A 24,845-nucleotide genomic window follows, 5' to 3' on the forward strand; every position below is an offset into this window, starting at 1 on the left:
CGCCCCGCCCCCACGCCGGCTCCTGCGCTCCGCCCCGTTCTGCGCCTCCGACTCCCCGTGCTGCCCCGCTCCGCGCCGCGCTGGTTCGGACTCCAGCCCCACTTCCGCCCAGGCCCTGGCCCCACCTCCAGCCCCGGTCCGGCCCCGCCCCCGCACCGTGACGCAGAAGGTCTGCGCCGTACGCCGAGCCACGTCGTGCTGTCATCAGGTCTCGCCCGCGTGGCTGTGGGCGTGGCTAGCGTGGCTTCTCGGGACCACCTGAACTCGCGGCCATGGCCCCGGCCGCCGCCAGCCCCCCGGAGGTGATCCGCGCGGCGCAGAAGGACGAGTACTACCGCGGTGGGCTGCGGAGCGCGGCGGGTGGCGCCCTGCACAGCCTGGCGGGTGAGGGCCGGGCGCGGCCGGATGTCCTCGCAAGCGGCCTAGGGGGCGTTGCCCCTCATGGAGGCGGGGTGTCTACCGTGTGTGGTCACCGTCGCCTGGGCCCGTCCCGCAAGCCGGGACCCGGCAGTCTCCTTCGCCTGCCCTGCGGTCATTCAGAGATGTGCGGGGCACCTCCTGCCCTGCCTGGCCAGGTGGCCCCAGAGGCACAGGCCGCAGACACCGCAGGGGAGCTGCGTGGGCCTCCATTTCCCGCCCCAGCCCTTCCCGTCCCCACGTCAGGGCAGGTCCAGTTGTGGCCAGCGGCTGGGGAAGGCTCTGTCCCCTCCAGGTGTGCGGCTTTGGCAAGCGCTTCAGGCCTCCCTCCGCTCCTCCCCTGTGAGCAGAGGGGTCTGCGCGCCCGCGGCGCGAACGCCTCGTACCTCGGTCCCGTTCACACTGACCCCGGCCTTTCCTAGGCTTGACCAGCCGCCCAGGCCCCTCGCCCTTCTGACCCCAGGGTAGGCTCAGCCAGGCCCTACCTGCCTCACCAGGCCGTGAGCTGAGTACAGAAGCCAGTGTACTCAATGAAGCAGCGCCTGTCATCCTAGCAGTTTGGGAGGCGGAGGCGGGAGGATCGCTTGAGCCCAGGAGTTTGAGACCAGCCTGGGCAACAAGGCAACACTCCGTCTCTATAAAAAATCTGAAAATTAGCCGGGCGTGATAGTGGTGTCTGTAATTCCAGCTCCTCAGGAGGCTGAGGCAAGAGAATCGCCTGAGCCCAAGGGATGAGGCTGCAGTGAGCCATGATTGTGCCACTGCACTCCAACCTGGGTGATGGGACCAGACCCCATCACCGATTAAAACACGAAGAAAAAAAAAAAAAGAGGCCGGGTGGGGTGGCTTAGGCCTGTAATCCCAGCACTTTGGGAGGCCCAGGCAGACGGATCACTTGAGGTCAGGAGTTCGAGACCAGTCTGGGCAACATGGTGAAATCCCGTCTCTACTAAAAATACAAAAATTAGTGGGCATGGTGGCATGTGCCTGTGATTCCAGCTACTCAGGAGGCTGAGACAGAATCACTTGAACACGGGAGGCGGAGGTTGCAGTGAGCCAAGATCATGCCACTGCACTCCACCCTGGGGGACAGAACAAAAAAAAAGCAACGCCATCAAGTCTTTGGGGGTGGGGCAGGCAGTTGTTAAAGGCATCAACTCCCAGCAGAACGTTTCATGGAGCAGTGGCACTAGAGCCCAGTGGCAGGGGTGTCATGGCAGCAGGAACAGTGCTGTGGGACAGGAAGAGCGTGGGTAAATATCAGAGGACAGCCAGGCTCCCTGCCAGGAGGGGCCATGGGTATCAGGTGGGCAGCCATTGGCAGATTCTGAATAGGAGAGTGACAAGAATTTTTTGTGTGTGTCCATATTTATTTTACAATACACTGGGCACTTAGCCCTGTGCCAGACACTGTTCCCAGTGTTTTACAAATATTAACTCATTGAATCTTCAAACATCCCTATAGGTAGGACTTACTGTTACTCTTCTGATAGATGAGCAAATTGAGATTCCAGAAAGATCTCACAGCCAGGAAGTTGGAGAGCTGCTGTTTGATGCTAGACAGTTGGCCTCTGGCCTGTACTCTTACTACCCCAGACCGTCTTTCCATGTTGCCCTCATAGGCCCTAGAATGGTTGCTCAGGGGAATCCCAGAGCGAGAGATGGGCGCAAGTGGGAGGTTCTTAGCAGACTGTCTGCAGCTCACGCTAAGGCAGGTCAAGGTGGAGACAAGGTGGTGCCTCTGGAGACAGAATCAGAGAGGGAGTTGGGGGATGGGACTGGATCTGGGCCTAGACAACTCCGGGGAGGACTGTGGTCCCTCATGCTCAGGGCATGCCCACCAGCTGCCCCAGACTAATGCTGTTTCTCCTCTCAGGTGCGAGGAAGTGGCTGGAGTGGAGGAAGGAGGTTGAGCTGCTCTCAGATGTGGCCTACTTTGGCCTCACCACACTTGCAGGTAGAAGCCCCCACTGGTCCTCAGGACTGAGGGCAGCCACACACACCAAGTCCGGGGGACAGTGGCCAGGGGGCTGCCCAGCAGTGTGAGAAGCTCCTGGAGCTGGCCCGGGTGAGGCTGCCTCAGGGAAGTGCAGGAGGTGCTGCTCCGAGGGAGACGAGGCGTCAGCTCCCAGCAGGGAGCCCATTTTTCTTTTTTTTTTTGAGACGGAGTCTCGCTCTGTCGCCCAGGCTGGAGTGCAGTGGCGCGATCTCAGCTCACTGCAAGCTCCGCCTCCTGGGTTTACGCTATTCTCCAGCCTCAGCCTCCTGAGTAGCTGGGACTACAGGCGCCCGCCACCGCGCCCGGCTAATTTTTTGTATTTTTAGTAGAGACGGGGTTTCACCGTCGTCTCGATCTCCTGACCTTGTGATCCGCCCGCCTCGGCCTCCCAAAGTGCTGGGATTACAGGCGTGAGCCACCGCGCCCGGCCTAGGGAGCCCATTTTTCCAGTCTTTGTGTGTCCCTGGGGACCCACCCGGGTGCCATTGAGACCCATTTCTCAGTGGCCAGCCCTGGTAGCAAAGTGAGTCACAGTGCTGAGCCATGTCATAGGGTGCAGTGCCCCTGTCGGAGTGCCCTGGTGGAGCAACAGTGCTGAGCTGTGTCACAGTGTGCAGTGCTCATGTGACAGTGCCCTGGCGGCACAGTGGCGGGCCTGTGGCCCAGGCTGGTCGCCACCCTGGAGAGGGAGTTGTTGACGGAGGCTCTCAGGCTCCCAACCCCAGCTCAGCATGCAGCAAGGACCACTGAGCGCCAGCCTGGTTCCCTATGAGGGACTCCCCCTGGGCATCCTGCCGCCATGGAGAGCATGCTCGGTGGGTGGGAGACAGATGTGGCTACGTCACAGGGCATCTTGGGAATTGAGGGGCTCTTAGAGATAAAGACCACGTCTTGGGGAAGAGCATTTTCCAGGCAGAGCAAGCAGCTGGGAAAGGCCCTGAGAAGAACACGTCCTTGGCCGTTTGTGGGGATGATCCCGGGGGGCTCGTGGGTTTTCTAAGCCCACAGCTTTCCCTGTGCAAGGCTTGGGGCATTGCAGGGACTTGGGCAGGGGAGCGGCCAACCACTGGCTAAGACCAGACCTCAGGGGACAAAGTTGGGCTCAGGGAGACTACAGAGGCTGACAGTCCCCCATGGGATGGTGGTGGTACAGAGCAGGGGCGGCAGTGACGGGGTGAAACACGCAGGGAAGGTGCATGCAGGGCGCCCCTTGGGCTTGACCTCAGGAACTGGTGCCGCCGTCCACAGAGATGGGAATGGGAGCGGGCTATTCCGGGTGGGGGAACTGGAGGCTGTCTTGGCAGGGATGGAATTGGGGGTGCTCATCTGAGGATACATGGCGATATCAGGTAGGTGACGGAACTGGATGGCTGGCACTCAAGAGTCAGGTCCAGGCTGGGCATAAATCGGGTGGTGCCAGCTGTGCGGTTGGTGGAGAGCCATGGGACTGGATCTGAGTGCTTGGGCCGGGGGAGGTGGTGGGGACAGCTAGGGAGAAAGGGGAAGGAGCAGAGATTCCTGGGGAAAAGCCAGGAGAGGGAAGGACACCGGACACCGGCCAGCCAAGGCTCCAGGAGCTGAGGGCAGCCATTGGCCAGGCCTGTTATATGCTGCCTGAGGTCACAGTGGGCTTAGCAACAGAAGGTCATGTTGGCCTCAGCCAGCACGGGGTGGCAGTGGGCTCAAGGGCGACAAGATCGCGCTGTTGACAGGAGCCAGCAGAGGGTCAGCTGGCAGGGGGGCCGGGAGCCTGTCCCCGAGGCAGCAGTCTCAGGGTCCACATACCCATCCTCTTCCTCGCAGGCTACCAGACCCTGGGGGAGGAGTACGTCAGCATCGTCCAGGTGGACCCGTCACAGACACGTGTGCCCTCCTGGCTGCGCCGTGGCGTGCTGGTGACGCTGCATGCCGTCCTGCCCTACCTGCTGGACAAGGTCCTGCTCCCCCTAGAGCAGGAGTTGCAGGCTGATCCTGACAGTGGGCGGCCTTCGCAGGGGAGCCTGGTGCCAGGCGGGCGTGGCTGCTCAGGGGTGCGGCGCTGGGTGCGGCGCCACACAGCCACCCTGACTGAGCAACAGAGGAGGGCGCTGCTGCGGGCGGCCTTCGTCCTCAGACAGGGCCTCGCCTGCCTCCAGCGGCTACATGTTGCCTGGTTTTACATCCACGGTGTCTTCTACCACCTGGCCAAGAGGCTCACGGGGATCACGTACGTAAGTAGCAGGTGCTGAGGGCACAGCCGCTTCGGCCACCCGTGTCACCCCCACTGGACTTGGGTGTGTGCAGAGCTGGCCCTCCAGGCCTCTCAGCCAACAGGGTTCCACACCCAGAACCTGTGTCAAGGCAGGAACCCAAATCCTCTGCTTGAAAAGAGGCAGGTTTTGTTTAGTTACACTTGGCTGAAAGATCCAAGGAAGTCCAGACCCTGAGGGCAGAATGGGCTCCTGCTGCAGCCCCACGTGGACACCAGGCCCTGCACTCAGCTTTTTACTGACCGGGGGCCCTGGGTCACGCCTCACCACAGATCCCTGAACCTTGGCCCATGACTGCCCATGTCACTGCTGTGAGGAACAAGCAGCTTCTCCCAGAGTGTGTGGGAGCATGTACTGCAGCCTCAGCCCCAGCCCCTCACCCCTCACCCGTGCCTGGCCCAGCAGTCTGCCCCATCAGATGGCCGTTCCCACCTTCTCCCCTCCGCAGCTGTCGGCACCTCTGCCCATCCTAACCCCCAGCTGACGCTCCTGCTTCCAGATTCAGCAACGAAGCCTCCCCAGTGGTCCTGACACCATGTCCATCTGCCACGGCGTTAGACCCGGGCCCACCAGAGCCACTGCTGCACGAGCTCCTTCTAGAACAGCCCTCTGAGGAACCCCCTTTCTTCCGTCCCTAGAGCTGCACTGGGCCCCTCAGCCCCCACTTGCCAGGCGACCCCACCTCCACACACCCTAAACAGGAGGCCACAGTGATCTCGTCACAGAGTCAGTGGTCAGGTCTTCATTCTTAGCATACCCAGCCTCCCGCGTATTTGACGCGGTTCCTCGCCCCATCCGTGTTAGTGAGGGATTTGCTGAGCTGCTGTGACAGGGGCTTGGAAACGGGGCTCAAACCAGCTGGGAGGCTCCCTCTCTCCTAGGACAGCCAGGAAGTGGCTGGACACCCAGGGCCCACACTGGTGGTGTGACCTGCCACCTCTGTATGTGGTTCCCAGCCCTGGGCCGAGGCCATCTGGCTGTCTCCATTTCCCAGCCAGTGGAAAGGGACACGGGAAGCCGAGGGCAGCCAGCTGTCCTTCAGTGGCACAGCCAGAAGCTACACACGTCACCAGCAGCATGAGGGGGGGAGCAGGGTCCCTAGGGCCATGTGCCTTGCAGCAGGGTGGCTGGTGGGCAGCATCTACAGCCCAACATGTCTGCTCCCCCCCCATCCCTTTCAGAGAGGTGGTCCCTGGACATCCCCATGTCCTCACCCCCTCCACCAGCGCTAAGACTCCTTCTGCGCTGACAATGCCAAGGCCGGTCTGGAGCTCAGGCCTCTCCGTCATGCTAGGCTGTGAAGCAGTTCAGACTCCCTGAACCTGCCCCTGGCTTGGTTTCTGCCGGGCGCTCCCAGTGCCAGGGAGAGGCCTGGTTCTAACACGCTCCGTGCAGACTGACCCTCCCAGCAGGCGCTGAGGCCAGATCCCCTCAGGGTCCTGATGGGTGTGACACTGTCTGCCTTACAGCTCCGTGTCCGCAGCCTGCCCGGAGAGGACCTGAGGGCCCGTGTTAGCTACAGGCTGCTGGGGGTCGTCTCGCTGCTGCACCTGGTGCTGTCCGTGGGGCTGCAGCTGTATGGCTTCAGGCAGCGGCAGCGAGCCAGGAAGGAGTGGAGGCTGCACCGCGGCCTGTCTCACCGCAGGTGCACGCGGGGGCCACACGTGGGGGCTGGGGGTGTCCTTTGCACTTCACAAGGACCTGTGAGGTGCACCCACCTTGACGCTCTGCCCCCCCTTCCCCAGGGGCTCCCTGGAGGAGAGAGCGGTTTCCAGAAACCCCCTGTGCACCCTGTGCCTGGAGGAGCGCAGGCACCCGACAGCCACGCCCTGCGGCCACCTGTTCTGCTGGGAGTGCATCACCGCGTGGTGCAGCAGCAAGGTGAGGTGGGAGCCTGCTGGGGTCCTGAGATGGCTCAGCGGCTGCGCTGGCAAGACACACCTGGCAAGGCCGGGTGCGGTGGTTCAAGCCTGTAATCCCAGCACTTTGGGAGGCCGAGGCGGGCGGATCACGAGGTCAGGAGATCGAGACCATCCTGGCTAAAGCGGTGAAACCCCGTCTCTACTAAAAAAATACAAAAAACTAGCCAGGCGAGGTGGCGGGCGCCTGTAGTCCCAGCTACTCGGGAGGCTGAGGCAAGAGAATGGCGTGAACCCGGGAGGCGGAGCTTGCAGTGAGCCGAGATCGCGCCACCGCACTCCAGCCTGGGCGACAGAGCGAGACTCCGTCTCAAAAGAAAAAAAAAAAAAAGACCCACCCACCTGGCTGCAGCAGAAGTGGGGAGTCTGGCTCTGAGCACCCTTCAGGTTGAGAGTAGAGATGGGCGTCTTTTTAAAGGCTCCCAGGTAGGTCAGATGTGGGGTCGTTGTGGGGGTTAAAGTTCCAAATTCACGGTACTGAGACTTTGCTAAACACAGGTTGGGGCAGCGGCCAACCCTGAAAGGCCCCACACCTCCCCCATGCACCCCAGCATGCCCTTCCTCCTGGGCTCCTCACCACACTTGGAAACCCTGGCACACTGAATCACACCCACGGAAGATGCCGGCAGGGTGAGAGTGGCACGTCTTCCGGGAGCTGGGCTTCCTGGGCTGTGTCAGCTGCGAGAGCAGGAGGGAACCTCCCAGCCGAGCCCCATCCCCCAGCCCTGCCCCGGCCCCCACTGGGACTCGGCCTTCTGAAAAAAGGCTGGCTTTCTTGGTCATTAGTTGAAGGAAATACAACATTTATGTTCCATGTCATGGGCAGAGAATGTGGACAGGACAAGAGATGCCGATGGGGATGGGCATGGCCCAGTGGTCCCAGCTGCTGTGACCCCTTCCTCCTCTCTGCAGGCGGAGTGTCCCCTCTGCCGGGAGAAGTTCCCTCCCCAGAAGCTCATCTACCTTCGGCACTACCGCTGAGCCGGCGCCCAGGTGGGCCTGGACACAGGACTTCTACAGAAGTCTGAACGCAAGATTTAGTCTCAAGATGAACCCTACTTGCACAGGAATTAGAACATTCTCACGGGTTTTCTATCATGTAAGATACTAACCCAGCCACCCCGGGAGAGAACAGAAAGCTGTCCCTGACTGTGCTTTCTCAGCCCTGGGAGGGGCGCTAACCCCAACCTGGTATGACTCAGCCACTTCTTCAGGAATTTCACTTATTTGGACAGGATTTTAGGTTTCCCTCCCTTCCCCAAACCATACAGTTGAGAAGTAATTGAGAAGTAGGTCAGAAGACACTTTATTCATTTATATTGTGAGAAAATGGTTCCATCAGGCTTGTGTTAAGGCAATGGACTGAATGAGTGCATGTTGAGTTGGGAGGGGGCACGGGGGGCTGGCGGTTTGCTTCAGCCAGTGTGGTCAGAACAGCAGCCCCATGGCCCCCATCGGAGGCGGTCAGGCTCACCCCCAGAGTAGCTGGGCAGAGAGAAACCAACCAAGGTCAGCACCTCCGTCTGAAGCATTTGGCACACACCTTCAAAACACATCAAGGCTGCTTCCAGTTTCAGAAAATAGAAATCTGCATCTCGGGCCTGACATGCACACAGAGCTCTCCTCCTGACCCAAACGCACTTGCGTGCCAGGTCCTGGGGATTGGGGGGCTGCCGGGGCGCCCAAGCCCTCTCCTGGGGGCCCGCTGGGCAGGCGACCTGCTGACCCAGCGTCACTGCTGTGCTCAGCCCTTCAGCTCGTCCCTAGCCTATTTCCTGCCTCCATTTGACATTTCCAGGTTTTCAAAATTGCATTTAACCTGTGCCAGAGACTTCACCGTAGGCATCTTTAATAAACTAACTCCACCAAAATGTGGGCACATTAATAACAAGATGGAACTTGAGATTTCCTAAAGCGCAGTGTTAACATGCCTCGAGGGCGTATGCCACATTTCTCTACTGACCTGTTGGCAAGGCCGAGGCCTGGCCAGCAGCACCAGCTTCCAACAAAGACCCCCGCAGACCATGTCCTGCTGTTTGACTTAGGAATGAGGATGACCCTGTATTCCCGGGTTAGTCAAGGTCAGCTTACCAGGGGCTGGGGTGGGGAGGCTGTGACCCTCTAAACTGGGAGGAGCACCAAGGGAGGCACTGGGGCTGCAGCTGGGTGGGCAAATGCCACCGTGGCTCCATCCGTCAGCACCCAGTCCTTTGATTCACACTGTGCTCGGGCCAAGTGCACGCGACCTCCTGTCACATTTTAGGCCTGAGCGCTTATTAGGAAAACAGTATGGAAAGTGACAGACACTGCTGTCTGGAGTCTGAGAATCCAAGTGTCTCAACACAGTACCAGAAGCACCCCCTGGGAGCAGCCCTTGCTATCCTGGGCCAGGGACCCACAAGCTTGAACGTGGCCTCTTAAGAGAGGAGCTCAATGTCAGATATGCAAATACTGGCACAAGAAAATCCAGACAATCATCTTTCACCGTGTAAATTCTAAGACAGGACACACCGCCCAGAGTGAGGAGCCTGAGCAGCCCGGGACCCAGGAGAGGCCTTCCCTTGCATCTGTGTCTCGTCTGGGACCGCAGCTATGATGTTCTGCTGTTGGCAAAGTGGGTTCACCTTTTGGAAAGGCCAAACGAAAGTTGGGCTTTCTTGTGTCCAGCGACTGTCGTGTTTTAGATAAGACCTTAATAAAGGTGGAGTTAAAAATCACTTGGTAAGATGTTGAGTATTTTATCACATCAAAAATGCTGACATGCACGTGGGTTCTGCCTCTCCCCCCGCAGTGGGGTGCCGAGTGCCGAACCCACAAAGCCAGTCTGCTCCCCGCCAGCTTCGCTGCCCCTCGGGGGGTTGCATGATGACAGATTTAAATTAAAAACAAAACACTTTACATATCAAAGAAATGTGTCAAAATAATCTTAAACAATTAAAATATAATATATATTTATAATTCTGGGCCCTCAAAAGCAATCATGGTAGTTAAGAACAAAGTTTTGAGTCATTAGGATAGAGGCCAACTTTAAACATCTCCAGTGAGATGGATTAGGAAACTGGCATTAGAACCCCACACAGTTACTTGACAATCACCTTTAAAACGTTAAGTTCTTTCAGACACGCAGGAATCAGGCTAGATCATCACTCGGGCTCTGTGGAGTGGCTGGCACACCTGTGGCTGGTGGGGAAGGCGGCTGGCGGGGAGCGGCCCATTCCTCCCTCGCAGGCCTCGCTCCTGCCTGCCCACCTGGCACCGGGGGGGGACCGGCCACTCGCCCTTGCTCCCATGGGCTCCACCCGCCTGGCTTCCCGCCTGCAGCTGACTAGAATTCCATCCGTGAGAAACACTTGAATGTCACTGAAAAAGAAATCCATGCGATTTGGTTTAAGTGCCAGTTTCTTCAAGAACCTGATATTTCAGTTACAAATCATTGAAGCTCCTTTTTAAAAAGAAAATTCAACTCCCTCGTAATCAACTACTTTATGTGAAGAAAAAAGGCATTGTTAACAATGGCTCAAAACCGTTCTTGCAACACGTGAGGCAGCCTCAGTCCCGCTTCTAGCTGGCAAAAGCCTTGCCGGCGTCCTCCTTGCCTCTGTACCTCCTCTTCCCATGTGTGAACGGGATGTACCGGTACTTAATCATGTGCTGGGGAGAGAAGCACAGACTCAGTCACTGCACAAGCGCTCTCCGGCCAGCCACACTGTCCCCACATGGGAGCGGCCAAAGGCCCCCATCTTTTCTATACATCTGACAAGTGGAATCGGGGCCCCAGTGGCTTCCTGCACCCATGTCAACACAGCAAGGCCTTCCATAGCCCACGAGGCCTAGGTTTGAAACCCCATCAATCCCAGTGTTTCCTGAGCCTCCTATGGAGGAAGGGCAAGGGGGATGTGAGGTGGCCCAGGGCCCTCTGCAGCCAACACCCCGGGCACAGAGTAAGGCCCGCAGCAGCAAGGCCATGCCATCAAGGGGTCAGTCAGCAGTCTCAGCTAATTTCCCCCTAATGCCCTCCTCCTCAGGCAGGCTGGCGCAGGGCGCTGGGCCCCCTAAGAGGAGCCACTGGGACACTGCACATGCTGGGGCTCTCCCGTTCAGCTCCCACAAAGCTTCCATCAAGAGCCCACCCGCTCCGACAGATGCGCTCCCCGTTTAGTTCACTGGCCGTGCTGGGAATGGAGCAGTGTCCTCGTCACACACAAGACAGTGCCACTGAGCTCCACATTCACACCAGGCAGACTCTGCCACCACCCGCCACAGCCCACCACGGCTCCCCCATGCTGCAGGTAACAGAACAGCGACTGCAGCCGGCGTGGCGGCAGTGCCTCTGCTTTACCTTGATTTGCCTCTTCATTGTGATACAGAAGAGCATGATGAAGTACATCACCAGGATCGGCCAGAACACCGGGACGTTGAAAGCGTCGAAGAAAGTACAGACCATAGCCACAAGGATGCCCTTGGTAGCCGCGTGCCTTCAAGTGGGGAGAGAAGGTTAGCGCAGCATCTGCAGCCAGCACCGGGCACCTGCCGGCCGCCTCCAGCCTTGCAGCTGCACCAACCGTCCCCGCAAACAGAAGCATCCCTGTGGAAAGGAGGGGTCTACCCTGGGCACAGCAGCAGCATGACCCTTTGCAAGTAGCTCACAGAAATGTACTGTACTGCCCTCACCAGAGACTTCCTTCTCTCACTCCCTTGAAACGTACAATTCTTAAAACTACACGAAGTATAAAGCATTAATGTGAGGCTGGGGGCCCCATGCCTGCTGGCTGGGCCTGTGATCTGGAGAGAAACCCAGGCTGTGTCTTGTGGACCATCCAGGGCCTTCACCCTGTCACTGTGGCATGGCCACCAGTGCTCCCTCCCGCCCCAGCACATGGCCAAGAGATGCCATCGCCCTTGAGGCTCAGCTCTCCCTTCCTAGTCCAAGCCTCTGGTGGCTTCCAGGGCCCCTGATCTTTCTGTCCCCGACTCCATCTGGGGCTGCAAAGTCAAGGTGTGGAGCCCCACGAGCTCAGCAGGCTCCTTCACTTTACTGATCCAACAGACGTGGGTTCCTCTTGTGCCCCCAGGGCCCCTGGGGTATGAGGGACAGGACAAGCAGATGCAGCCACAGAGCTCCCATCCCTCTGACGGCTACGCCACCCACCTCTGCCTACCCGTGCAGATACGGGCACCTCGGCTCAGACCCCTCTCAAAAATGACTCCAGGAGAAGGCTAGTCCTCCTCTGCCAGCCACAGGGAGCCACAGGGCTGGGGATGGGAGAGAGGAAGGAGGGAGGACGGAGACTGGACGCAGGGCCTGCCCTCCCCAGGCCACGACCACAGGAGCCAGTGTGCACTCCATCCCAGAGTCAGCCTCCTTTCCGCCAGCCTCCGGGGCACTGGTGCTGACTTGAAAACAAGAGAACGCGGCAAGGCAGTGAGTGGCCTTCCAGTGAGAGCCCCTGTGATTCCCCCTGTGCCCAGCCCAGCACAGCAGTCATCTTTCGGGTGACTTGAACAAAACTTCAACCAGAATCAGTGTAGTCTCAGTCTCAGCCACCCTTGAGCCCAATTTTCCTTCTCAAATACCGTGAAGAATTAGCTCACCAAAATTTAAACTCTGGAAGCCTTCGAATGAAGGGGCGGAATTCCTCGTTCTGTTTGGTGGGTAGCGAAGGACCGTCATCTGCAAGGAAAAGCAACCATCAGGGAGGGGCGCCTCTTTTCATTTCCATCACATTTCTACCATTTCCCCTCAAGGCTTTGGACTAGCAGGCCTCACAAATCTAAACTGAGATTTGTGTCTTTAACCAAAGAGAAAACGGGGGTCTGTGGTCAACTGACACATCCAGTTCACTGCTTTCAGAAAGTGCTATCAGAATGTTTTTAAAGACTTCCGGCCGGGCGCAGTGGCTCACGCCTGTAATCCCAGCACTTTGGGAGGCCGAGGCGGGCGGATCACAAGGTCAGGAGATCAAGACTACGGTGAAACCCCGTCTCTACCAAAAATACAAAAAAAAAAAAAATTAGCCGGGCGCGGTGGCAGGCGCCTGTAGTCCCAGCTACTCAGGAGGCTGAGGCAGGAGAATGGCGTGAACCCAGGAGGCGCAAATAATTCAACCACATATAAACCTCCAGAACACGTCAGCTATGCCACGTACAGGCACAGAAAGAAAACAAAGGCAAATTAACATAAAAAGCAAGCAGCAGAGAACAGGGCGGGGCAGAGGATGCACTGACCGTGGAACCCGGGTGCCAGGCCTGTCCCACCAGCAGCTGTGCCAAGCCCGCTCTCACCCCACCCTCCCACCCGGACGGGTGCCGCTCCCCATTTACAGATGGGAAAACTGAGGCCTACAGGAAAGGGGCTCTTTGTTATTTTCTAGTCTCCTCCAAATAGCAACAAATGAGAGGAGCTGTGTTCCCGTCAATCTTCTCATCACATACCCTACCCAGAAGACTCACAGGCTTCTGGCCACACAGTGAGAGCACACCCTGCTCCCTGACAGCAGGTTCCCCCAGAAGGAGGAGGATCCTGGCAGGGAGCTGCACGTGGGTTTTCCCGCAGTGGCCACAATGTCCTGGAAAGCAGTTGTTTGTTCCTCCCCTGGGGCTGGCCAGTCAGGCGTGAACTCAGGGCCCCTACCTGGCCCAGGCAGGCCCAGGAGCAGCGTGAGTCTTCCAAGCATGGAGCACGAAGCGCCAGGAACACTTCAGCTCAGAGCTCCTCAGAAACCAGAGGAGGCCGCCCAAAGCCTGACCCGACGTGATGTTGGCATCAGGGTCCTGGCACTCTCTGTGCACAATGAGCTGCCTGTGGAACCCTCTGGCTATGGGAAAAGGTAACCTCATCATGGCCGCCTCCACGGATTCTGAAAGGGGCCATTGACTGGGGTGGGACGGGTGCCGGAGTCGGACCATCCGCCTCAGACCCCTACTGTCTATGGTGCCATGTGACCTTGAACACGTTACCTAACCCAGTACACCTCAGTTTCCTCATCTGCAAAGTGGGAAAACAGAATGAACACCTACTTCGTGGCTATCAGGAGGGTTTGAAGAGTCGTTCTACAAACGTATCCTGATCACCCAACGTTACAAGTACATTTCAACCCCAAGAGAAGAGTCTCGGGTGTTTCCAGAGAACACTGGGCAATCCCATCAGAAAAGAAAGGCCCAACCTGCCCACACAGCCCAGTGCACAGCTGCTACCCTACCTGAGTCTTCCATTAAGGAAGGATCCACTTTGGGAGAAAGAAAAGCTATGAAAAGATTTAGATGGTAGATCCCCAAGGCATAGGTCACAATGTACCAACCCTGAAAGAGAAGGAAAGAGAGTCAGTGGTGCACTCCGACTGTCCATCAGCCCGAGTCAGTTCATGTTTGCACTCCAGTTCACTCTCAACTTTAAGTGATCTTAAAAACACACAAAACTTACTTACAGCAACGACAATGAAATACAGTGAAATCCCATGGTAACAACTTATCTCAAATTATACTTTGTGCGTACTGAGACTAAGGGGACAAATGAGCAAAGCTCTTCAAGGGTCCAGTTAGACACATGTAATCCCCGAAGCCACAGACGCCCCATAAGGAGCGCAGCAGAAAAGGAGGCTTTTCTCAAGAAGCACATGCTCAAGCTACACCACAGGCTCAGGTGGCCCAGGCATCTGAGCGATGCTGGCCCAGAGCCCCCAGCAGGAGCAGGTTCATCAGAAACAGAAGACAGAATGTCAACTGTGACTGGAGGTGTGCTAGCTGATGTTCCTCCAACAGACAATTCCCATTGCCAAACACACTCTGCCAGGAGGGTGAAACCTTTGCCAGAAGAAACCCACAACTGGGCAATCAAGAAAAGAGAGCTTAAGCCAAGCCTTCCTCAAGAGACGCAGAGTGGGAGAATTCTGCCAAGATGCCTGAGTGCAGCACACTTGCAACTAACTCAGTTTTAAAATGACTAAGTATATCCCATTAGAAGCCAGAACTGCATTCTCAATTTTAAAAGCCTTAAATGTCTCAGTCGGGTGTGGTGGCTCATGCCTGTAATCCCAGAACTTTGGGAGGCCAAGGTGGGTGGATCACCTGAGGTCAGGAGTTCAAGACGAGCCTGGCCAACATGGTGAAACCCCATCTCTACTAAAAATACAAAAATTAGCCAGGCGTGGTGGCGCATGCCTGTGATCCCAGCTGCTCGGGAAGCTGAGGTAAGAGAATCGCTTGACCCCGGGAAGTGGAGGTTGCAGTGAGCCGAGATCACGCCACTGCACTCCAGCCTGGGTAACAGTGAGACCCCGTCTCAAAAAAATAAATATAAACACTTTAACTTTCTCATACAAACAAGAAATCTTTCTGCCTAAACACTTTTCGAGTCAGACTTAGGGCTAAACACTAGATGTGAGGGTTAACTGGATGTCTGTGTATCTACCTTTGTGCTGCAAGGCCACGCCTGAAGGCACATCAAATGAGGCACGAGCTTCGTTTAGAACATAGTAAAACTGACGAGCGCAGTGGCTCAAGCCTGTAATCCCAACACTTTGGGAGGCCGAGACGGGCGGATCACGAAGTCAGGAGATCGAGACCATCCTGGCTAACATGGTGAAACCCCATCTCTACTAAAAATACAAAAAATTAGCTGGGCATGGTGGTGGGCACCTGTAGTCCCAGCTACTTGAGAGGCTGAGGCAGGAGAATGGCGTGAACCCAGGAGGCAGAGCTTGCAGTGAGCCGAGATCCGGCCACTGCACTCCAGCCTGGGCCACAGAGCGAGACTCCGTCTCAAAAAAAAAAAAAAAAAAGAACATAGTAAAACTGACCTGTGGGTGCTGCACTCTTCCCGCCCCCTGCTCCTGCCTGATGTCCCTGATTCAAAATTTCTAGGTCATTCTTTCCATCAGACAATGGACCGAGTTCCAATTAAAAAAAAAAAAAAATCAGGCCGGGCGCGGTGGCTCAAGCCTGTAATCCCAGCACTTTGGGAGGCCGAGACGGGTGGATCACGAGGTCAGGAGATCGAGACCATCCTGGCTAACACAGTGAAACCCCGTCTCTACTAAAAAATACAAAAAAAAACCTAGCCGGGCGAGGTGGCGGGCGCCTGTAGTCCCAGCTACTCGGGAGGCTGAGGCAGGAGAATGGCCTGAACCCGGGAGGCGGAGCTTGCAGTGAGCTGAGATCCGGCCACTGCACTCCAGCAAGGGGGACAGAGTGAGACTCCGTCTCAAAAAAAAAAAAAAAAAAAAAGAAAAATCAATTAAGGTGGTAAACAAGGAAGTATCTTCCACAGTCCCCAGAGGAGAAAATAGCCCTGACAAGGCTTTCAACCTGCCCTGCTCTGCACGTAAGATTAACCTCCTCTAAAGATCTACGAAGAATTCCCATCTGCAGGTTTGCTCCTAGAAACCCCGTGTTTACTAGCAAGTAAAGGAGCACCCAAGGTGAAGTCTGAGACAACATCGCCTGACCTAGGGGTGCCCCAAAACACATGAAGGTTTGAAACCCTCAAGACCCTCTTTGGTCACTGTCTCTCTTATTTGACTCAGCGTCTCAACCTGCACTGCCCTCTTTGGCCTCATATGAGGTAGAACTCAGGAAAGGCTAAATAAACCCTTTGGATGCCAAATCATTCATGACACCCAAGGTATGGACTCTTCACCCGAGGAATGAGGCAGCCACAGAGCACCACTTTGTCCTCAGCATCATGCAGCAGGGTCAGAGGGACACAGCGGCTCCACTGTCCAGGCCTGGACACGCCCAGGGCAGGGCCAGGCTGGGCTCAGGACCACCTGGGTACACTGAGAAGCCTGGTGAGGGGACTCTGGGTGAATCATAAACAACCCTGTTTGTTAAAGACAGTCACTGAGATCTTTCTGACATTTGGCGTTTAGCTGAAAACTGATTTCTACAGACCATTTCCTGCAATACAAACTGGATCAACAGCATCCCCACCAGCACCACGTCCAGGTAACATGGACACGGCCAACTCACATCAGCCCACACCTACCTGCAGCAGGTAAACTCGAATCATGTAGACAAAGCTCAGGCCCAGTGTCACGACCCATCGCACGGCCGTGTAGGGTGTGGACTTGTCTAGCCAGGACTGATAAATCTAGAAAGACAAGAGTCCAAAAGCATGAAGCAAGTCCTGTAACTTCTGCACTGACCCTGCCACAAAATGTACCTTCTGCTAGCGTTGGCTTTCAATTTTTAAAAAAGCTAAGAGTGAGTTACAACAGCAAGAGATTGTCTATGTATCAGCACAAAGCAGTGACTATAATTAATCCAAAGTTTATTTTCAATAATTCCTGAAGCAGGTTCATCTCTTAAGCAAGACTGTTACAAAACAATCTCCTAGGAGGTTGTGACATGGTGCTGGCCCGAAGGGATCACTATGAGGAAGACCCAGCCTCACCCCAAATAGAGGACTGTGCATCTCAAAGTCCCCACCCTACAGCACAGCCCTTATCGCCACGTCTCAAGTCAGCTCCCCCATCTGCTGCAGCCAGCGGCCAGCCTTGCCCCACTCCCAGGCCCACTGGCCACAGCCTGAGTCCCAGCAGCCACAGCAGCATCTGTGTGCATCCAGGCGGCTATGGACATGACCGAGGGAGCCCTTAGTTTTATGTACTTTTTTTTTTTTTTTTTTTGAGACGGAGTCTCGCTCTGTCGCCCAGGCTGGAGTGCAGTGGCCGGATCTCAGCTCACTGCAAGCTCCGCCTCCCGGGTTTACGCCATTCTCCTACCTCAGCCTCCCGAGTAGCTGGGACTACAGGCGCCCGCCACCTCGCCCGGCTAGTTTTTTCTATTTTTTTAGTGGAGACGGGGTTTCACCGTGCCAGGACGGTCTGGATCTCCTGACCTCGTGATCCGCCCATCTCGGCCTCCCAAAGTGCTGGGATTACAGGCTTGAGCCACCGTGCCCGGCTATGTACTTATTTTTACAAATATATGTATGTATGGTTTTTTATTTTGAAATTTAATTTCCAAATTATGAGAAATTTCCAAATTCACAAAAGTAAAAAGATTATAGAAGCCCACATATGCCCATCACTCAACTTCATTAATCGCCAATCGCTTTTCATATGTGATTTAATTAAGGTGATGAATTTTTTTTTGACCCAGATCCTCAGCACCTGGAACTGCCGGTGACCCAAGCTTTTCCTGAGACTAAGGCTTCTGAGACTCCAGTGTTCAAAGGCAGCTCTAGGCACCTCACTCACCAAATGCACACGCAGCCCACACAAGAGCCTCCCGCCCTCAGGGGCAGAACCTCCGACCTGACACGGGGCAGGTGGGGCTCCCAGCACCAGGGACGTGGGTGGCCAGGAGAGGGACAGCAAGAGTAGAATGGCAGCCACGGCCGCGTCTGTCCTGCCTGGGTGCTGAGACTGGGTTTTGTATTTTTAAAGGTTGGTAAAAGGAAAACAAAAACAGAAAACGCATGTGACAGACCACATATGGCCTCAGAGCCCGATCTCTCCACAGGTGGCGCTTTAGGATGAAGAGAGCAGAGAGCGCTGTCTTCAGGAAGTCTGAGCCTGAGGCAAAGTAACTTCTCCGTCAGGAACAACAGCACACAGATCCTTCCGGAAAATGCTGGCAGTCCAGTTTCTTTTTCAAATATTTACACTCATCTACTAAAAACCCACCAACCTGTCCAAGTCTTGTGAAAAATCTGTACACCACCGAAGGTTTCCCATGGACGGACTCTCCCACACTGTCCCCTTCAGACATTCTGTAACTGGGAGAAAAACACAAAATACTTTTCAATAAAAAGCATTCAAGGGTGTGAAATCTTGGCCCTATTTTCACCAACACTGTCAAGTAGGTTTCTTCAACATTCAGTATTCTGTCCATACCATTTGTGTTTTTATCATGAACTGTTCGGGAAAAAGTAGCAGGTGCACAGGCTTCCGTGGAGGGGAAGGGCAGCGTTAGACACATGGGCCCAGCACAGGCCGCGTTTTCATTCCCACTCCAGCACCTCAGTCACCTGCGTGGGTGGCACTGTCCACCCCACTGGCCCCAGGAGCAGCCTTGGTGCCATGGGGTCCACTGGCTGGTCTATGGCATGTGGCACTGCACGTCCTCCCTCCAGGGACCGCATCCTCTGTGGATCCCTCAGAGTTCCCCCACCCAGGCACCCTGTCTGCTCCACGCCCTGTCCTGGGTCTCTGGTCTGGCAGGAGCAGGAAGGGTCCTGTCCTCGCAGGGCCAGGTCCTCCACCCCACGAACAGGAAAATGTTACCTACAACTCTCAGGTAGTGCATCCATCTGCGTCCCAGTTTCTTATCTGGCAAGTGGAGGTAACATATCTGCTCCTATTTCAACACACTGCGGTGATGCCCTGAGGAATTCACCTGAGAACCCACGTGCCAGAGGTCACATTGTTCACCCACTTAATTCCCAGATGCCCAAGTGAAGGGCATCATTACCCACATTTCACCAAGAAGGACCTAGTCTCAAACAGTAGAAGCCACGTGTCCACGGTCCCGCCACAGCTCTGCTTCTGGACAGGCCAAGCCAAGCCTGACTGCCACCTGGCTCCTCAGCCGAGCACGCCACCACCCACTCCCGGGACGAAACGGCATCAGGACCTGCCGCTCTTCAGGAAAGCACTGCTGAGTACCCAACGCCTGCCGGTTGTCATTCCTACTTTAGAAGATGAGATGCCTGCTGGCCCCTGAACTAGAGAAGATGCCAGGGGCGCATTCCCCTCCCCCACCACCCCCATCTGCTGCCTCGGCAGGGCAGTGAGGAGAAAGACTCCAGCCTCAAGTTTGGCCTAAAGTCCCGCCTGTGCTAAGTGGCTGTGAGGCCTTCAACAAACCCTCTGAGCACGCAGCAGCCGGCCTCGGTTTCCTCATCTGTAAAACGAGGCTCTAAGAAACACCAGACACGAAAGCAAAGACATCGTTCCTCGGCAACCCTTGGGGTCAGTCTTACTGTTCTCATGCACAAGTAAGAAAGCTGAGGCTCACAAAGGCTAAAGCATTGTCCTGGCCCATCAGCATGTTTGCAGTGGGCAGGAGCTGGAACCCGCATCTTCCTGAAACCAACGCTCCTCCAGTCCCACCCTGTGAGCGCTGGGGAAACCTTCCCTGCAGGTGGAAGGCAGAGGGGGCCAGACGCAATCCTGCCCTCAAGGGCCTCGGCTCTCCCATCACAACTGATGCGGGGAAATGATCCAGGCAGCTCCCTCCACGTCACCAAGTCTGTGCAGAATGTGGCTCCGTGACACCATTCCTGGATCCTGCGGAGTGCCAGGCCGGCTCAAGGAGACCGAGGGGCCCTTTGGTCTCATGTAAACCAAAGACACACAGGAGGAGGACTTTCACTCTCCACTGAGAGAACTCCGTATTTAAATAGAGGCTACACTAGAATGCGCCACCTGGAAAGGCCACCCTGTTTAGGCCAAAGCCAGGCATCTGAAAGACACGCATCACATTCTTCGTCTTGTAGCTCCTTACAGTTTTCCCCGTTTTACTCAGACTGTTTCCCATTAAAGCGCTTTTACTTGACTGCAGGTGATGAGAGTAATGTCAGAGAGAAAATACTCGGCTCTCCCACCAAAGGGTGTTCTCTAGGCAAAGTTCAGAACGTCTCTCTCTCCAGCTGAACGTGTAAAAAACCTACTCGAAACCCATCAGCCAATTCTGCTTCTCTGACACACACAACACGTATACCAAACACACACAGTCAGCTCACACCCTGACTGAACGCATCACCAGGAACAGCCTGAGGCAGTGTGGCAGGAGCAAGAACGTGAACTTTGGACTCCAACGGCCTGCTTTCAGATCCTGGCTCTACCACTCTCTGTCAGTGTGACCAGGACAGGCTATTCCAGGATGCCTCAGGTTCCAGTCTGTGAAATGGGACAACAGCACCTCTCGTGCCTTCTCCACGAGGCTCTTGCGAGTCGTCACTGGACAGCCCGTGGAACACCCTTGGATCCAGGCAAGGCAGTGCCAGCCCTGTTCCCAGATCAAGGCCAGCCCTCACAGCAGCTGCCCCCACTGCAGCCCTCCTCTCTGCTCAGTTTGAAGGCCACCTCCTCTTCAGAGGTCTCCGTTATTGCCCACACTGACCCCTAGTACCTTACATCACATCACCCTGCTTTTATTTTGTGTACAACTGTTTCCTGATACCTTTCTGGCTTATTTCTCAATTTTCTCCTGCTAGAATGAAGCTCCTGGAGGGGTCCCTTGTCTGGTTTGGGGCTGGGCCCTACCACCTGGAAGTCCATTCCATAGCAGACAGCCCATCAGTTACCTGCTGAAGGTGACTGCTTTATGTCTAGTCACAAACAAAACTGAAAGGGAGATAAAACCAGTCCAAGCAGAAACCATGAGGACATGCCAGAAAGTGTAAAACTCTCTATGTGCCTTGTTCTAGGGCCCACCACATTCATCCACATCTGTGGTCCATCACTATGTGTGTGGTAAGGATGAAGTCCTCCGCCTGGCGTCCAGGAGCACTGAAGTCTGGGATGAAGTCCTCCGCCTGGCGTCCAGGAGCACTGAAGTCTGGGATGAAGTCCTCCGCCTGGGGTCCAGGAGCACTGAAGTCTGGGATGAAGTCCTCCGCCTGGCGTCCAGGAGCACTGAAGTCTGGGATGAAGTCCTCCGCCTGGCGTCCAGGAGCACTGAAGTCTGGGATGAAGTCCTCCGCCTGGGGTCCAGGAGCACTGAAGTCTGGGATAAAGTCCTCCGCCTGGGGTCCGGGAGCACTGACAGTCCGGGATGAAGTCCTCCGCCTGGCGTCCAGGAGCACTGAAGTCTGGGATGAAGTCCTCCGCCTGGGGTCCGGGAGCACTGACAGTCCGGGATGAAGTCCTCCGCCTGGGGTCCGGGAGCACTGACAGTCCGGGATGAAGTCCTCCGCCTGGCGTCCAGGAGCACTGACAGTCCGGGATGAAGTCCTCCGCCTGGGGTCCGGGAGCACTGACAGTCCGGGATGAAGTCCTCCGCCTGGGGTCCGGGAGCACTGACAGTCTGGCTCCCACCACCTTTCTCTTCACGACCCCATCCCCAATTCCCCAATTCCTCCGGAACTAGGAAAGCCCTAGCAGCGGTGCACAAAGCTTCATGCCTCTAGTGTTGTTCAGTTCTCTGAAATGCCCTCCCAGACCCCTTCTCTTCCTTCTTTCCAAGGCCACATTCCAGCCTGGGCTCCTCCCTCCTCTGGGCCTGACCATCGTACATCTCCACCTGGCTCTGACACACTGTAACCGCCGTCACCTCGGGCATACGGCAGAAGCCAAGCGAGTCTGAATTACTGAGAACCCTTTATCCACTTACGGGATAACTGCATTTCCTGTGAAATGTCAACCCAACTAAAAACAAAGTGTTTCCAGGACCAACGGCCAGCCTCTACTCTTCACAAAGGGAAAAGGGCGAAAGCCCACTGAAGGTACTCAGGCTGAAAGCAGCCCTCTGTGCTGTAAGACACCTGGCAGAGAAACGAACGATACCTTTATCAGCGGGGCCACAGACCAGTACTAAGTCAGCCTGGAGAATTTATGATTTTATTGCCTATGTAGAATACGATCAAAACCGATGTAACTAGTTTCCCTTGAGCCCGTCAGTAACGCCTTCGGCCCAGAGCTTAACACTAAATCCTATAGATAAGCGCTGACCTGGACGCAGGATGGGGAGACGGCATATCCCCTCTCGAATCCAGCCCAACTCGCAGCGCTATGGGGGCGGCGACTTCCCGCTTCCCCCAAATGCACAACAGGGGAAGCGGACGAGACGAGGCCCGGGTGGGGAGGGCTGCAGCCCCCGCCCGGCCCCTCTCCCGCTCACCTGCCCCTCGCAGGCCCCAGGGCTCGGCCTGCACCCCCCAGCCCCTCGTCCCGGGCCCGGCCCCGAGGCGCGACCCGTACCCCTCAGGGCCGCGGGTCGGGAACACGGTCCCAGCGGCCACCCAGGCCCCGACGTCCCTCCCCGCCCGGCCCTCAGCGCGGCCCCGCCCGCCCGCGGCCTTGACAGCCCGGAAGCAGCGGAGGCGGCGCTGCCCGGCCGTTCCCGCGCCACGCAGCCCTTCCTGGCACCTCGCAGCTCCGCTACGGCCGAGCCGCGGTCTCCCTCACGGCCGCGGGAAGGAGGACGGCGGGGCAGGGGCGGCCGCCGGGGCTGCGCTCTGGCTCCGAGAAACTGCAGCGAGCACTTCCGCTCCGTCCTCCGCGGCACCGCCTCCAGGGCCCCCAAGATGGCGCGAGGGCGGGGTCGAGGGCTCCAACCATTTCCGCTTCCGGCGCAGACGCGCAGGCCGTTGGCGGGCGGGCCTCTCCGCGGAAGACACGACAGCGGCGGAAACGCGCACAGGCGCAGCTGCGTCCTCTGGCTCCGGGTCCGGCTAGCTTCGCTCCAGAGATTGCGCGGGCTCAGGGACTAGGCCCGTGGCCACACCCCCTTGCGACAAAGACCAATGGAAGCGGGCGTTGCTGGTCGCTAAGGAAACCCCCGGCGGCAAGATGGCGGCGGTTGGCGAGGGCACCCCGAGCTCCCGTGGGCCGCGCCGGGACCCGCCGAGGAGGCCGCCCCGGGACGGTAATGACTGCGGGCCACGGGGCAGGTCGCCGGCTGCCCTGGGCCCCGTTCGGGGTGCGATCGCTCTACGCCCTCAACCCCCAAATGCTCACCTCGGAAAGTGGAGGTCCAGGTGCCGCGGCGGAGCCGGGGCCGCCTCCGCGTCCCCCACTCCCACAGGACTCGCCGTGCGCCTCCCCGGGCCCGGCTCGCACCCTTCCCCGAGCCCTCCTGCCGCAGCAGGCCCAGGCCTGCAGGGGGTCGCCCCCGGCTTGCTCCCAGCAGGGAAGATCGGATTCCGGCCGCAGCCTCACAGCCAGCCGGACCTGGGGTTGCCTTGGGGATCCCGAAGCCGGGGATGTGGGGCCAGGGCAGGCGCAGGAGCAGCACGAAGCCTCCTGACTTCCTGGCCGGTGCTGTCCAGAAACGCTAGGTCGCGTTTCAAAAGCAGATTTTGCCTGTCACTCCCAGCACTTTGGGAGGCCGAGGCGGGCGGATCACCTGAAGTCAGGAGTTCGAGACCAGTCTGGCCAACATGGCGAAACCCCGTCTCTACTAAAAAAATACAAAAATTAGCCGAGCGTGGTGCCGCCTGTAGTTCCAGCTACTCAGGAGGCTGAGGCAGGAGAATCCCTTGAACCCAGGAAGCGGAGGTTGCAGTGAGCCGAGATCGCGCCACTGCATCCCAGCCTGGGCGACAGAGCAAGACTCCGTCTCAAAAAAAGAAAAAAAAAAAAAAAAGCCGCTCTTGATAGGAACTGTTTCTAGAATCAAATAAACGGGTCTGGAATGAACTCAGAGCTCACACTAGTATCTTCAGGTAGAAGATTTGGGGCAGATACAGTAGCCTGTGGTAACCCCCTGCCCTCCTCCCCGACATTTTCCCATAAACCCTGCCCCCAAGATGTGCCCGAGGAGGAGCTGGTGGGGAGGGAGCCCTACCCATTCCAGGAACTGCAGGAGTTGGCGGGTGGCCCACCCAGCAACTGGGAAGAGTTAAAGCCGGCCAGGCCCTCCTTAGGTTTGAGTGTGGATTTTGTCCCCAGGGATAGGAGACCACTGAAGGGTCACAGCAGGGGATGGGAGGGTCTGCTCCTCCCCTGTGTGCCTCACTGATGCTGCCGGCTCTGCCTTCCCCTGGCTCACTCATCTCCCGCAACAAGGCTCCCAACCTGTCCCTCACCACCTCCCGAGCACCTCTACTGTCTCAAGGACCTGCTCTTGTTTCAACCCAGCCCTCCTCTCACTGGGCCTGTCTTCTCTGCACCAAGTAGGTCCTCGTCCTTGTCACATAAACAAATGAGCAAATGGACGGCCCAACAGCCGACAGGAGAGCTCATGAGCCCCACAGGCCGCCTCTGGGCCGCTGAAGGTGATGTGTACCAACCCCTTGAAGTCCTCGAGGGAGCTGGACTCCCTCCTTCAACACTGGAGACCATCCCTCATCTCAGTGTCTGTGCTCACCTGTGTGTGTCTTCTCAATATTCAGGTTATGGTGTCTACGTATACCCAAATTCTTTCTTTCGATATGAAGGAGAATGGAAAGGAGGGAGGAAGCACGGTGAGAGGCCTCTGTGGTTTCTTCTTGCAGCTGCCACCCCACGGCTGATGAAGCTGGTTTCTCCCCGGGAGGCTGGGTGGGCAAGTGGCATTTCCTGTAGCTTTCGAGCCCACTGTACCCTGGTGCTTCCCTGGCTGCTGGGGGTAAGGCCGGATGGACGGGGAAACAGAGGCCTGGGAGACCCCCCT

General features: G+C 56.9%; 3 protein-coding genes across 37 annotated transcripts in view; 2 read left to right on the forward strand and 1 right to left on the reverse strand.

Moving 5' to 3' along the window:
• The first annotated feature begins 231 nt into the window (after positions 1–231).
• PEX10 (peroxisomal biogenesis factor 10) lies at positions 232–9,301 on the forward strand. Of its 9 annotated transcripts, XM_077979956.1 has the most exons (7): positions 232–384; positions 2,294–2,374; positions 4,220–4,626; positions 6,135–6,310; positions 6,411–6,546; positions 7,083–7,214; positions 7,497–9,301. In XM_077979956.1, exons 1-6 carry the CDS (start codon positions 273–275, stop codon positions 7,185–7,187), a joined length of 1,017 nt encoding a protein of 338 aa, XP_077836082.1. In that variant the 5' UTR covers positions 232–272; the 3' UTR covers positions 7,188–7,214; positions 7,497–9,301. The 9 variants fall into 9 exon arrangements, with proteins under 9 accessions (XP_077836082.1, XP_077836068.1, XP_077836075.1 ...); XM_077979942.1 differs by lacking the exon at positions 7,083–7,214 and having other exon boundaries at positions 6,075–6,310; XM_077979949.1 differs by lacking the exon at positions 7,083–7,214 and having other exon boundaries at positions 6,078–6,310.
• Positions 7,867–22,738, reverse strand: RER1 (retention in endoplasmic reticulum sorting receptor 1). Of its 18 annotated transcripts, none has more exons than XM_078003359.1 (8): positions 22,619–22,738; positions 18,816–18,923; positions 18,216–18,303; positions 16,567–16,671; positions 13,784–13,883; positions 12,177–12,255; positions 10,924–11,059; positions 7,867–10,235 (listed from the first exon to the last, which is right to left on the reverse strand). In XM_078003359.1, the coding sequence occupies exons 3-8, from the start codon at positions 18,294–18,296 to the stop codon at positions 10,146–10,148; spliced, it is 591 nt and encodes a 196-aa protein (XP_077859485.1). In that variant the 5' UTR covers positions 18,297–18,303; positions 18,816–18,923; positions 22,619–22,738; the 3' UTR covers positions 7,867–10,145.
• A 282-nt stretch (positions 22,739–23,020) lies between these two features.
• Positions 23,021–24,845, forward strand: part of MORN1 (MORN repeat containing 1) — a 70,923-nt gene continuing 69,098 nt past the window's right edge. For 7 of the 10 annotated variants that reach the window (XR_013409686.1, XM_077979826.1, XM_077979834.1 and 4 more), the window contains exons 1-2: positions 23,021–23,117; positions 24,586–24,657. Coding sequence is in view for 9 of the 10 variants with exons in the window: in XM_077979826.1 (XP_077835952.1) it covers positions 23,042–23,117; positions 24,586–24,657 (148 nt within the window). In the remaining variant the exon portion in view is untranslated. Of the gene's footprint in view, positions 23,118–23,750; positions 23,917–24,585; positions 24,658–24,845 lie in introns of those variants that run through there. The other 3 variants (XM_077979790.1, XM_077979842.1, XM_015135650.3) reach the window with 3 other exon arrangements.

Source organism: Macaca mulatta, chromosome 1, assembly GCF_049350105.2.
Source record: "Macaca mulatta isolate MMU2019108-1 chromosome 1, T2T-MMU8v2.0, whole genome shotgun sequence".
Lineage (NCBI taxonomy): Eukaryota > Metazoa > Chordata > Mammalia > Primates > Cercopithecidae > Macaca > Macaca mulatta.

Bases quoted from the DNA above. Each gene is read 5' to 3' on its own strand.
- PEX10 (XM_077979942.1), top strand. From the start codon at position 273: ATGGCCCCGGCCGCCGCCAGCCCCCCGGAGGTGATCCGCGCGGCGCAG. The intron at 385-2,293 runs GTGAGGGCCGGG...TTCTCCTCTCAG, and splicing joins CGCCCTGCACAGCCTGGCGG to GTGCGAGGAAGTGGCTGGAG. The intron at 2,375-4,219 runs GTAGAAGCCCCC...TCTTCCTCGCAG, and splicing joins TGGCCTCACCACACTTGCAG to GCTACCAGACCCTGGGGGAG.
- RER1 (XM_028827071.2), bottom strand. From the start codon at position 19,608: ATGCGGGTTCCAGCTCCTGCCCACTGCAAACATGCTGATGGGCCAGGA. The intron at 18,304-19,393 runs GTTTGTTGAAGG...TTTTTCTCCCAG, and splicing joins GGCTGCTGCGTGCTCAGAGG to TTACAGAATGTCTGAAGGGG. The intron at 16,672-18,215 runs GTTGGTGGGTTT...TTGTCTTTCTAG, and splicing joins TTTTCACAAGACTTGGACAG to ATTTATCAGTCCTGGCTAGA.